Here is a 13,912-nt window from a genome sequence, read left to right on the forward strand (position 1 = left end):
CCACTCCTCTTTGGCTTCTTTAATTCTCTTTTTTATGTGTTTATTTATTTCTTTGTATTTGTCTGGGTAATTCTTCATCTTTCTTCTTTGTTCCATCAAGTCTAGTATATCTTGTGTCATCCACCCCTTATTTTTTGTTGTTGTTTTTGTAAGATGTTTCTTTCCTGCTGTTTGTATAGCTGTATTTATGTACTTTAATTTTTGGTTAACGTTTTTTGTATCGTTAATTTGTTGCTGCACTGAACGGAGGTTTTCATTTATTTCTTCTCCTGTTTTTTGTCGTATATTTTTGTTTCTAAGTTTATTTAAATCTATTGCTTTTCTGGGTGGTCTTCTAATCTTTTTTGGTCTCGCCTCTATCACAGTAACTACCGGGTTATGATCTGAGCCTATATCAGCTCCTGGGTACGTCTTAGCACTTTTAACAGCATTATGATACCTCCTTGCTATCATAATGTAGTCTATTTGATTTCTCACTATTTTTTCTTTGGTATGTTGTGGAGATGTCCATGTATATAACCGTCGAGGAGGTAATTTGAAAAAGGTATTTGTTATTACGAAGTCTTTACTTTGGAAAAATTGAATCAATCGATCTCCTCTGTCATTTCTGTTTCCAAGCCCATATTTTCCTACTTGTTCTCCTACCTTAACTTGACCCACCTTGGCATTAAGATCGCCCATTAATATATTAATGTATGGAAAGACTGACTTAATAAGTGAAGACAAACAACCTGCAACAAAAAGGTTCAGACCTGACAGTGAAGTCAAATAAATGAACCAAATTTTAACTTTTAAACCAATGTATGTAAAGAAAATAAAAAAGTAAAGTTCAATAAACATTGCAAAATTTAATAAGGCAAGTGATGAAAAAATCGACTTATTTTATCAAAGCAGTAAGGCAGATTAGATTAATATTGTATATCATATTTGTAAGAAAAATAGAATAAAAATCAATATTGTTAATTATAAAAATACAAACAATTATAATTAATATAAGGAATATAATTATATAATGAGTAAAAAATTATCTGAAATTTAATTTATAAAATATATAAGTATTATTACATCAGTGATATAAAATGAAAAAACATATGTTGATTTTCCGAGATTTATGGGGGGTGAAAATTATGTCATCATTATTAATACTGCGACAGACTGTTCGAGCAAATTAAAAAAAAAAGTAAGTATTTAGGGTGAATTTCAAATGGACTCAATTTTTACGAGTTTTCCCATATTTTCCGGCCATAAAAACTATGTAGTTATTCATATTTCGACGAGCTACCCCACAATAAAAAAAAGAGGCCTGCAGCTGCAAAGGAAGCCGAGATAATGTAAATTTTTTCTACGTGTTGCAATTTGAAGTTCCGATGCCGAAAAAAAAACGGAGCTGAAACAAATATCCTCTCCACTTTCCTAGGTCGATTTTTCGAAAGTACCGTCGTTTCAAAATTTAGATAAATTTTATAGCTATAAGTTTCAATATAAAGTTTAGATTTTCATTCAAAATTTGTGCAAATTTTTTTAATTTTTTTAAAAATAGTCACTAACTTCGTTCCTATTGGTCATAGAAGGTTTTTTATTTTTTAATGTGAGCTTTTTTACCAGCTATCTAATGGTTGTACGTACAAGTCTGTAGCGTGAAAAATATAGAAGTTATTACAATTGTTTATAAGTAAAAAACATACCACTTTTTCAAACGTTTATTTTGTAAATAATTTCGATGAAGACTTAATATGCATTTTACTTCTGAGATAGTCTAAGTCTTAAAGAATCCTATGAAATTTGCTGAATGTGTCTAGCATTATGCATAGGGCAAGCTCAATAGTTTAAATAATTAGCCTCAGGGATAAACAAATTAAATAACTTATAAAATATTTGACTGATCGGGGGGAAATTTCGCACAAATCTAAAATATGGTAATTCCTTGATGTTTAAATGTATTAATACCATTTTATTTTGTTAATAAAAAAATTAATAAAATGTATAAATTAGCGCAAAAAAACTGCTTTTTTTTAAATATCTCTGTAAGTTATTTAGCAATTTTAATTAAAAAAAACGGAAAAATAAAGATATTCTTGACATAAAAAAATGACATAAATATTGTTTATTTAAAATATAAGGGAAAAAATTTATAGACAAAAAATTAAATTATGACCATAAATTATTGCTTAAAAAAAACGCTAGGTAAAACTAGGAGCATCTATTCATCTATTCATCATCTAGTATCCCCCACCTATGTCTTAAAAGCTTCAGATATCTGAGAAACATTTTTCCACCTTTTTTTTTAACCAGACTGGGCTAGATGTCGACCTCTGAAGTCGAACGAGGTTTAAAACAAGCTCCACATAAATCCAGTTTTTAGGTGATAAAAAGCATCAAACCTAATTACAGTTTTTACTTAAAAAGTGAATCTAAGTGATTTTTCTTACCACAAGTATAAAATATGTGAGTACAAATATTTATTTAATCTAAATAAATAACATTTAAGTTAAATCCACGTAAACAAGAATCAATTTTGATTATAAAGCAACAACGTTTTACTGCTACCGTTTATCAGTTCTGATATCGGGGGGACAGGACTGGACTAGGTTTTTAAGAATTATCGATGATAATAATTAAAAATGGATAATTTTCCGCCTCTTGGGGCCCCTGAACAAGAACTGGAGCAAAGTTCATCAAATACAAATATGAAACAATCTTTTGCAACTGTCACAAATCAAAATGTACCTAAATTTTCATCCAAAACACAAGCAATAGTTTTTCCTGCGCTGGAAAATACAAATATTTGCAGTTATGTATGGATTAATTAGAATACTCACTCAATAATACGAAAAACTCTTCTTCCGGTCCTGATAACATCCCTGCAATATTTCTTTAAAAACTTCCTTCATCTGCAAAGAACACTTGCTGAATATCTATAATAATATATGGAGACATAGCAAGTTTCCAAAAATCTGGAGTTCATCTATTGTCATCCCTATTTATAAACTAAATCAATTAAAATCTCTGTCACATTAATATAGACCTATTTCTCTAACTTGTGTAATGTGTAAAGTTCTCGAGAAAATCATATCCAACAGATTAATATGGTTTTTAGAAAATAATAAATTACTTGCCCCGGAACAAACCGGATTCCGAAAAAGTCGTTCAACACTGGATAACCTTATTAGTTTAGAGTCTGAGATTCATGAAGCAATGGCATGTGGACAAAAATGTATCGCAGTATTTTTTGACATAACAAGAGCATATGATACCGTTTGGCGACATGGTATTATTCAAATACTTAGTCGATGGGGAATAAAATTTAATATAGCACAATTCATAAAAAATTTCTTATCTCATCGAACTTTTAATGTACAAGCTAACGGTACTTTACCTAATACAAAAATTCAAAAAAAAGGAATTCCCCAAGGATCTAATTTAAGCGTCTCCCTATTTCTTATTGCAATAAATAATATTATCTCCACTTGTAACTTACCAGTAAAAGCTAGACTCTTTGCAGATGACTTATTCATTTTTGTTAAGGGGATACATGATAAAACCCTTCAGACCCATCTACAGAAAGTGCTATGGAATCTCGAATTATGGACAAATTCCACAGGTCTTCAATTATCAACAACAAAATCAAAGGCTATGCTATTTTCAAAAAAAAAAAAAAAGAAGTTATATCACTCCAGAATTAAAACTATTTAATAAAGAAATAAAATATGTTGAGAAAATTAAATGTCTAGGCATGACATTTGACAACAGATTATCCTGGAACCACCACATTCATGATCTAAAAAGTACTTCTCAATCTGCACTTAACATTATAAAAACTGTTGCAAACAATACGTGGGGAGCAGATAGTAAAACACTGACCCTTATGTACAAGTCTTTGATCAGGTCCAAACTCGACTACGCTTGTATTATTTATGATTCAGCAAAACCATATATCATAAAACAACTCGATCGAATACAAAATAGTGCTTTGCGAACTATACTAGGTGCTTTTTATATTAGCCCTACTGAAAGTTTACACTGTGAAGCTGGAGAAGTCCCCCTGGAATTCCGAAGAAAACAACTTTCACTAACATATGCGGCATCAATACAGGCAAATCCTATGAATCCTGTTAACCACTATGTAAATTCAGACCGTTTTAGGAATATCTTTAAAACTCATGCTAGGCTTGACCTTCCTTTTTATGAAAGGGTAAATAGATACCTCAATGAACTTGAATTCAAATTTCAAGATACCTATTGTATACCCGATATTAACACTGTTACCCCTTGGACTGTTCCCATACCATCTATCAATACCAAACTCTCCATATATAAAAAAGCAGATAGCCATCCCAAAGCATGATATCAATATGTCCTCCAAGAGTTCAAGACATACAGTAACCATACTCTTATATATACCGATGCCTCTAAAAATGTTAATGAAACTCCCTAAATTAACATCCATTTACACAGCCAAATTAACCGCTATTCTCAATGCAATAAATTTTGTGGTAGAAAATAGTATCAGAAACCCTGTCATTATTACGGATTTCCTAAGTTCTGTAATTGCCCTAAGTAACTTATATCCTTGTCATCCAAGTCTACTACTTATTAAATCAGCATTAAGCCAACTGCAAACTATGAACATAAATGTCAACTTTGTATGGATTCCTTCCCATATTGGAATTGCTGGTAACGAAGAAGTAGATTCCTTGGCAAAACTAGCAATCTCGAGTCCGGAAGCTGTAGAAATCAGAAGCATTCCACATCTAGATATATAACCTGTAATCAAGAACTTAATAATCAATAATTGGCAGACCAAGTGGAATCAGTCAACATCCAAACTACGAGAAGTAAAACATTCCATATTACCTTGGAAATCAACCCCAAATAAGCGTAAACATCAAACCATCCTATCTTGTCTGAGAATAGGCCACACCGCCATCACCCATAAACATCTGCTGGAGAGTGAATTAAAACCACAGTGCAACGTATGTGATGTTGTGCTCAGTATTCGCCATATTTTACTGGAGTGTCCTTTATATCGCATGGAAAGACTTCGATATAAATTACAAGATAATTTACAGGCAATATTAAGTGACGGAACTGATATGAAAAATTTGATATCATACTTACATTTCATAAATGTACTAAATAAACTGTAAAACTCTAAATTGTACGTTAATGACCCTATGAGGTTGAGGCATAAATAAATAAAAAAAATATATTATTTTTATCATGTAGAACCTGTTGTAACTAGAATTGGTCCTCTAATGTTCAGCATGAAGCCGTACAAGCATTTCCATTATATACATAAGTATATTTTATGGCATCCTCAAAACACGCTCAAAATCGGATTGCTCCCTAACCATAAAATGACTTTCCTAGTCATAGAAGGAAAATTTGTGGACTTCTTTTTCCTGAAAATTATAATAAAAATAAAGATATTTCAAAATACAGATATAATATTCCGATAATTGACTGATAAACGTAACTTAGAATTCTAACCAGAATTGATAAAAAAAATATGTGTAGTTATTGAATAGATTTTTGGTTGGTTTAAAAGGTCTCTCTCCTAACTGGTGGAAATAGTTTAAAAAACGATACTCACAATGTAACAACTGCTACTATAATAATTAGAGTAACTTCTACAATCTGCTATTTGTAAACTACTTTTTAAGAAGACCATAAAATGACATCAATCATACACATGACTTCATTCATGGCCCGTTTAAAACACAGCTCAACATAGGTAAGGTTTCCAGACATAAAATGTTTGTCCCAGTCGCATAAGAAAAATTTAAGCACTTCTTCTTTCTGAAAATTATAACGAAGAAGATATTTCCAACTGCTGAAATCTATTTTCGGTAATTGGTTGGCCGAAAGATTTAGTTTTTAAAATCATAAATAACATTGATAAAAATAATTATTATTCTCAACAGATTTCGGATAGCATTAAATATGTATTATTTTTTTTTATTTTAGTTTGATGGCCTTGGCCAATTAAACAGACAAATTTAAAGACAAACAATATTTACAATCAGAGGAATTTTTTTACAATCAGAGGAATAAACATACAATCATCCGTACAATTTAACGTACAATTTTTAATAAATTAAATTTTTTTTTTCCTGCGCTAAGACATAACACGATTCAACATCTCGGAGGTTTACATCTTCCTTTTCATTTTTTAATTCTTTAATATATTTTTTTGTATATATATATATATATATATATATATATATATATATATATATATATATATATATATATATATATATATTGTTGTGATCTGCTTTATGATGTTTTATTATTAATTAACACTAATTTAATTAATCCAATTATTTAATTAATTAATTCACTAATTTATGCAGAGTCATACAAATTAATTACTATTTAATATTCTCAGGGTGCCTTCTTAATTTTACTTTAATCAGTTTACTTTATATATCTCTTCTAGTGGGTCAGTATCTCCTAGTTGCTCATAATCGGGATAGAACAGGAAACGGAAGTAACATTAAAACAATATAAATATGCACACAAATTATTATTTATTTTCAATAAGCAATACGATGACTATTAATAAATAACTTTTGTGGGCAATTATCTTTCCCAACAAACTCCTATACTCTAAATTTAATTTTAATTACAAACTATCTATTGATCTGTTTTATAATAATATCTACAAAAAACATGACCATATAAAAATATAATTTATTCACAAAAAAAATAACTCTTTGAAACTTGGAATCTTAGTTCGTATGTTTATATTTGATTTTATCTTTAAAATATCTTAGAGGTTTTCTTTCATTCAAATTATTTGACCGACCTTTATTTTTTTACACCAATGATGTCTCCTCTCGATCAAACCATAGTTCCTTCCTTGATTGATTATGTCCGGCTACCATCAAATCTTTCCCGTTCTCAGCATCGATCCAAACCACATACCAGCAAACTACTCCTCCGAAAACACAAGCCCAAGCATCTTTTGACCGGTACTCTTTATTCACAAATTCTCCTTTCTTTCTCAATTATATCTCGTGGACTATGCAGACTCAAAAGAGGTATTAATCTTCTCGATTTTGATCTGCTCTCAGCTTCCACCTTTTTCACTAATACACGAAAACACTGGTACTCAGATTGACTACACGAAAAACACGTCTTCTCTTCTGGTCTGCCGGTAACATAATAATCTTTTCAATCTCCCCAGACAACCTTCTCCACTCTCTCATTCCCCATAATTTTTTTTTAACCAATCATAAGCATTCATCTTTCCCACTAATTTTCGATTTAGAAAATTTCCAACATAACATTTAAAACAAATAAACTACTTTCACTCAAATTACTTTTCAGAAACCATTAACAATTTTGCCTTTTTCAACAGAAATAAAATTCCAAATTCTTGTTATCTCATATCTGAATCTAATTCTTATTTACTTTCGAAAAATGCCCACCGCAAAATACAATTACAAGTTTATTCTTAAATCTATAATTATACGAGGTTCCATTGTCCTTTCACTATTCACTCAGTCTTTCAAGGAAAAACTCGTCCGGGTACCGTCACGGAACAATGTCTTCTCTTATTTTAACTATTACAAATAAGTACAGGGATATATATTTTATTATTATTTTTATTCATTTTTATTTATTTTTTTTATATTTTTTTTTTATTTTTTTGCTATAATATAATACAATATTTACTTAAATGTAAGGATTGGTTTTAAAGCTTTAATTTATATTTACAGTTTTTGATATGTTCGTAAACCGTTTTTAATATATTGATATCTCTAGAGAAAATCAAATTGTTCAGGTAGATGGGAAGTGGAATTTTTAATATAATAAGATTATTATATAATTTGTTTATGTTAAGTGATTCGTGGGAACATTCAAGGAAAATATGTAATAGGTTACCTTCTTTTCCACACCTGCAATTAGGTGACTTCGTGAGACCCAACTTGTACATATGAAGGGGGGTAAGAGCATGATTAGATCTTAATCTGTTTATAACCCTTATGAAATGGCGATTTGATTGAATGTGAAACCATCTTTTTTGGGTATTTCAGGCTGCATTTGTTTGTAATTATTTCCAGTTCTCGTGTTTCGATAATATATTTGCCATTTTTCTTTTTGATGCAGTTTACTAATTATATCAATGTCTGGAAAGGGGAGTAAGTTCAAGGCAGCTTCTCCGCCTATCTCTAGGGCAGATTTGGCTAGGCTATCTGCTATTTCATTGCCCTTAATGCCCGCGTATCCCTTTATCCATGAAATAATAATGTTTTTTCCTAAATTTGTAATTTTATTGTAAATAGTCATAATTTCTAGTTCTATATGATTTAGTTGTTTGGACCTATGTAGGTACGTTTGTTAATCTGTCGATGACAATCTTACTGTCTGTAAATATTATGCAGCTGTAGGGTTCGTTACATATGCCTTAATGCAAGAAGAATCACTGTCATTTCAGCAGTGTATATCGATGATTCAGCTGGAAATTTCAATAATTTTTTAAATCCACTTTGAATAATAATTAATGCACATCCTACTTTGTTTTGTACTTTAGATCCATCTCTATAGTAAAACTGATAATGTGGCCATTTATGCCGTATAAATGATTGAAAAACAACTGGATCTAAATTACTGTCCATAAAAAAGATATTAATATGTTTTGAGAAAAGCTCTTCTAATACATGGGAATACATAGGTGAAACTTGATATTCATACGTATAGAAAGTATGTCGGTATTGAGATATCCTCAAGTAACTATTTACCAGAAGAGAACATTTTTTCTTTACCCAATATTTATGAGTTAGATCTAAAATTGATAAAATATGAATATCCTGTAGATAGTTAGTATTTTTCCCTATGGATCTAGTAATGAATTTATAACTTAAAAACTCCCGTCGAAATTTCAGAGGTGGTTCTATCGCCTCAACTTTCATTGTATTAACGGGTGTAGAATTCAAATATTCAAGACAAAGCCGAAGGCATTTATTTTTTTGTATTTCTAATTTATTTAAATGTGTGTTTGCGGAAGTTCCATACAAATGACAACTGTAATCGAAAATGGGACGAATCATAGTACGGTAAAATAAAAGTGCTATATTTGGATCAGCGCCCCAGTTAGTTCTACAAAAGGCTCTTAGAATATTTATTGCAGTTTCAGACTTTTTTATGACTTGATGGATTTGATCTATCCATAGAAGTTTTCTGTCTAAATAAGTACCGAGATATTGTATACAATTTTGAATAGGGAATTGAATTTGACCTACTTCCAGATGACCTTGTGGAATTTGATGTTTTCTAGAGAAAATACAAATTTCCGTTTTAGATTCTGATATTTCTTAACCAATATTTTTATAGTGATTAAGAACAGCTTTAATTGAGAGATCAAAATTATTTTTACATATATCCAATGATTTGTGGGCTGTGTAAACTACTACATCATCAGCATATTGAATAATTGTTATTCTGCTATTAATACAATTTTCTAAATCCATATTATATAAAATAAATAGTATTGGGCTTAATATGCTACCCTGTGGAAGTCCTATATTTGTAAGACGTGGTGGAGAGATGGAAAGGTTGATTCTTAAAAAAGTTTATCTATTAATGTACAGTGTCCTTAGAAAGCTAGCTATGGTGATGGGGAACCCGATGTCTAATAGCTTTTTATGCATAATTTCCAAATTAACGGTATCGAATGCAGAGGAGACATCAAAAAAATTGTATACATATTATCAGTAAAGTTTATTAGTATGGATGAGACTAAGGCAGTTATGGCATCTTGAGTTGATTTTGATTTTCGAAATCCATATTGAGATTTTGGAAGCTAACCAATGTTCAATTCTATTTTTTATTAATCTTTCTAACTTCTTTAGGAAGCAAGAGGCTAAGGATATTGGTCTATATGATCTACTGTAATTTTCTGGTTTCCCAGGTTTTTTAATAGGTATTATTCTTTCCAGCTGTCTGGAATTTCTAACGTATCATTCCAAATGTCATTAAAAATATTTAATAATGATATTTTTTAGTGGTGAAAAATATGGTATATCATGAAATATGAAATATCCTGGTCTTTACCTGGAGCACCACTATTTTGTTGACTAAGTACTCGCTCTAACTCTCACATTTTAAATGGTTCTTCTAAGCCAAACCTATCGCTTGACACTATTTAGCTGTATTCTGGAAAATGTTTTGAAGGTACCCACTGTGGAGATATTTCCTTATGAAATTCATCTAGCCAGCTAAATTCTGGATCTATTGGAATCTTGTTGGACTGTTTGCGATTTTTAAAAGCGTTTACTTTCTTCCATACTTCACTGATTTGTGTTTTTGAATTCAGGCTTTCGCAGTATTTTACCCAATTCTGTTTTTTCTTTTGTTTGAAGAGTTTTTTTGCGACAGCGTCAAGTCTTTTAAATTCAACTAAATTATATCTTGTAGGATCTTGTTTATATTTTCCATATGAAATTTTTCGGTTATCAGCGGCGGTTTTGCAACTTTCACACCACTATTGGTTCGAAATTCGTCTCTTATGTATTCCGTTAGATGAAAACTTTGGTATTGCTAAATTGGCTGCTTTATTATTGTTTGCTATTAGAGTTTGATTGATAGTTTCCAGGAGAATTTTCAGCTTCTAGTACAGATGTGTATAATTTCTAATCGGCCTTGTTAAGATTTCAGTTCTTGTGACAGTTTTGAGTTGGAAATGAAGTTATATGATCTGTTTCTATGTTAAATATCTTGTGTACAAAAGGTTAAGTCAATAGCGGATGGACTTTTACTAGTTGCTAACGTAGGCGATCCATCATTCAGACATATCAAATTACAATGATCAATACATTCTAAAAGTTTTTTACCATAGCTGTCTTCAATTTCACAGCACCATGCGATACTGTGGGAATTAAAATCCCCACCAATAATAAACGGTTTAGGTATGTCTTTAAAGAATTCCAACCATTGACTTTCAGATATCTTGGTCTTTGGTTCAATGTAAACTAACACAATATTGATGGGATTTTAACCTCTGAAGATTTTAACTGAAAGACATTTATGAGTGAAAAGATATCTATTTTTAAGATTTATTTCTTCGCATCTTCAGTTTGATTTTAATAAAATGGCAGTTACACCATATCCGTCTGCCCGATATGAACTAAAGCAGATCTCCGCATTTTGGAGGGCTATGGGAGAGTGCTATAAAATCAGTAAAAACTCATTTGTAGCGTGACTGATAGTTTCTGCCCTTCAGGGACGATTTTTAAAAAATAATTATTTAATTTACAAATGCGAGAGAACTTTATTGCGTTCTTAAACGTTATTAAAATCAGACTTCGCTGTACAAAGTTTCAAATCAGACTGAATAATAATTAATTAAAATGAAATACATTACACATTGAAAAATAAAACAATAATTCGCAAGTTGCACTTTTATATTCAGGTCGATCATAGTTCAGGTTGACGCATCGGATTTTTGGTATTGGCTTATGGGGTCAACGACTATAACTCCTCCACCCTTAGTTTCTGGAATTTTTCATGGAATTGAAAAATGACCTAGGTTGGGCTTGTGGTAGGTTTTCTTCAGGATCATCTTGGATATGAACATTCTCCATGGGATTATCATCTTTTCTTTGTGAATTCGTTCTTCTTATACATTTAATACCAAAATATGCAAAAATTATTATAATCAAAAATATTATTGATAGGTTCCAAAAGTTAAAAGGACTAGTAGCTTTTGAGTTTTTAAGTATCAATGTTTTAATTTCTTCTTATTTCTTCTTAACTAAATGAATCTGGTCCAATTGGACATCTTCGATATGAACTTTAGGAATCTCTTCTTGATGAGGATGAGGAATAACTATATTCGGAAGTATTAGTGGCTAACTTTCAGAAATGAGGCGATTATTGCTAAATGTTTGGTCTTCTGTGCTAAACTGGCATTGAAAGGGAACTGTGATGAGATAATTTCCAGCAATTAATTGAAGGTCTGTGTTGGTACAGTTCATTTGGATTTTGGTTTTGGTTACCAAAATAGTGATGTAGTGGGACTCATCTACTTGTTGGATTATATTTTTTGAAATGTAAACTTCTATTCTTTGGCATCTCGTAGGATTAGATTTCAGTTTAAGGAGTTGGAATAGAGAGTCTTCCTCATTTTTACTTTTCAAATGATTCTCGGGACAGAAGAATTTTGGCTTCAGATTGGAGCATGGTACAGATGTGTATTGGTAAAAATTTTCATTCATTATCAGATAGGTGTTAGGGGGTACTATAGTAGTTCGATTTACAGTAGGAATCGAGTATAAATGATAGTAGGAGTATTCGTCGGGATAAGCTATTGGAACATGGACAATGAAAACAATTGTCAAGTTAGAGTAGTACACTTCTGTTTCTAAGATATTATAATATTTATTTATGTCTGATGTAATATTCGGATAAATTAGTTCGTTTCTTGAATGATATTTCATAATTTGAGTTAATATTGACTTCAGTTCATTAATCTTTAATATACTATTATTTAAAATACCTAGTCTCGCAAATGTTATAGAGTTTTCTATTTCTGTTAGCAACTGTAATATAATATTTATACTTATACTTAATTGATCTAAAATATTTCTAGTTATAAGAAAATCTTCAAAATTAAAAATAATTTATTAAGATTTGAATGAATAGATTCTAAACCAGAGAAAATTACTTCTTGGTTACTCTTTATGAGAGAAATAGTAATATTAAAATTCTCTACAATCTCAATCGATAATGAAATTTGTTTATTTAGTTTATTTACAATTTTATTTTGGTTACTTTTTAGTTCTTCTAGTGCGTTATCATAATGTTTTACGTCTTCTGTATCTAAGTTTCCTGTAATACATTTAATAATTGAGCCTAGTCCGTCTATAAGACCTCTTTTTGCTCTGTGGTCAGGTAAGAGCGTTGATTGAATCAATCAACGGTAAGAGTGATTGGAGTTTTTGTTCAGCTAGTTGTAGCTGGAAGAAAAGGACACGGTCAAAATTTTCTAATTCGAAATAATAAGGACTACTAAGGCCGTCTTTGATTGCAGCTGTTACATTTTGATAGGAAAGCCTTAGGGTATTAATTTCTTTTTGAATTGGTTCTAAATTGACATAGTGAATAAATGAATGAGTACTGGATTTAATTTTTGCAGTACCTAATTTATAAGGGAGTGTACCGGGATTGTCTTTAAGATTTGTAAAGGTGATTTCTTTAGTCTCGGCTTGTTGAAGGGCCAGGACCATCATCGTTGTCATTAGGAACCTGAAAGAGTTTTTTCCGGTTAGTTTTTGGTCGTCTTAAGTTTTGTTTATGTAAATGTCTTTTTTGAGTAGCAACTTTAATTTTTGATTCTTTAACAACTATATCTTTCATAAATTTAGGGTTAAGTTTATTTCGTACAAGTGTAGTGTTTTTCCTGTAAACATCACTGTCTTCTTCGTCTGTGAGTGGTGCGTGCCGATCCTTATTGTGATATTCAATACTTTTTTCTTTTTGTTCGATCAATTTTTTATTAAATTCTTTATAGATCTCTTTGGTCATATCTCTATGTTTTTGCATATAATTATTAATCAGTTTTTGGTCTAGGTTCATATCAAACATTTCTTTAGTGTTAATGTGGCCATTTATAATATCTATAGGCTTTTGTTGAGTTACGGAATGTATTGAGTTATTATATCCTAAAATAGCATAAGGCATTTGATTTAAGATATCAATTTTTCCATCTGATTTACTTCTAATTATTCGTAGGTGTTCTATTAGAGTAGAATGAAATCTCTCTATAGATCCTTTAGATTGGGTACTATTTGTAGTAACATAATGAGTTTTTACTTTATGTATGTCGAAGAATTCTTGTACAACAGAGTTTTTTAATTCTGTGCCTCGGTCCATAGTTACGAGATCAGGAATTCCATGATGTGTC

The 13,912-nt window shown here is 30.6% G+C and overlaps 1 protein-coding gene across 1 annotated transcript; it reads left to right on the forward strand.

Moving 5' to 3' along the window:
* Window positions 1-4,352: 4,352 nt before the first annotated feature.
* LOC140452869 (uncharacterized) lies at window positions 4,353-4,763 on the forward strand. Its single transcript, XM_072547204.1, has one exon. It carries the CDS (start codon window positions 4,353-4,355, stop codon window positions 4,761-4,763), a length of 411 nt encoding a protein of 136 aa, XP_072403305.1.
* Window positions 4,764-13,912: the final 9,149 nt, after the last annotated feature.

This window comes from Diabrotica undecimpunctata, chromosome 11 (assembly GCF_040954645.1).
Source record: "Diabrotica undecimpunctata isolate CICGRU chromosome 11, icDiaUnde3, whole genome shotgun sequence".
NCBI lineage: Eukaryota > Metazoa > Arthropoda > Insecta > Coleoptera > Chrysomelidae > Diabrotica > Diabrotica undecimpunctata.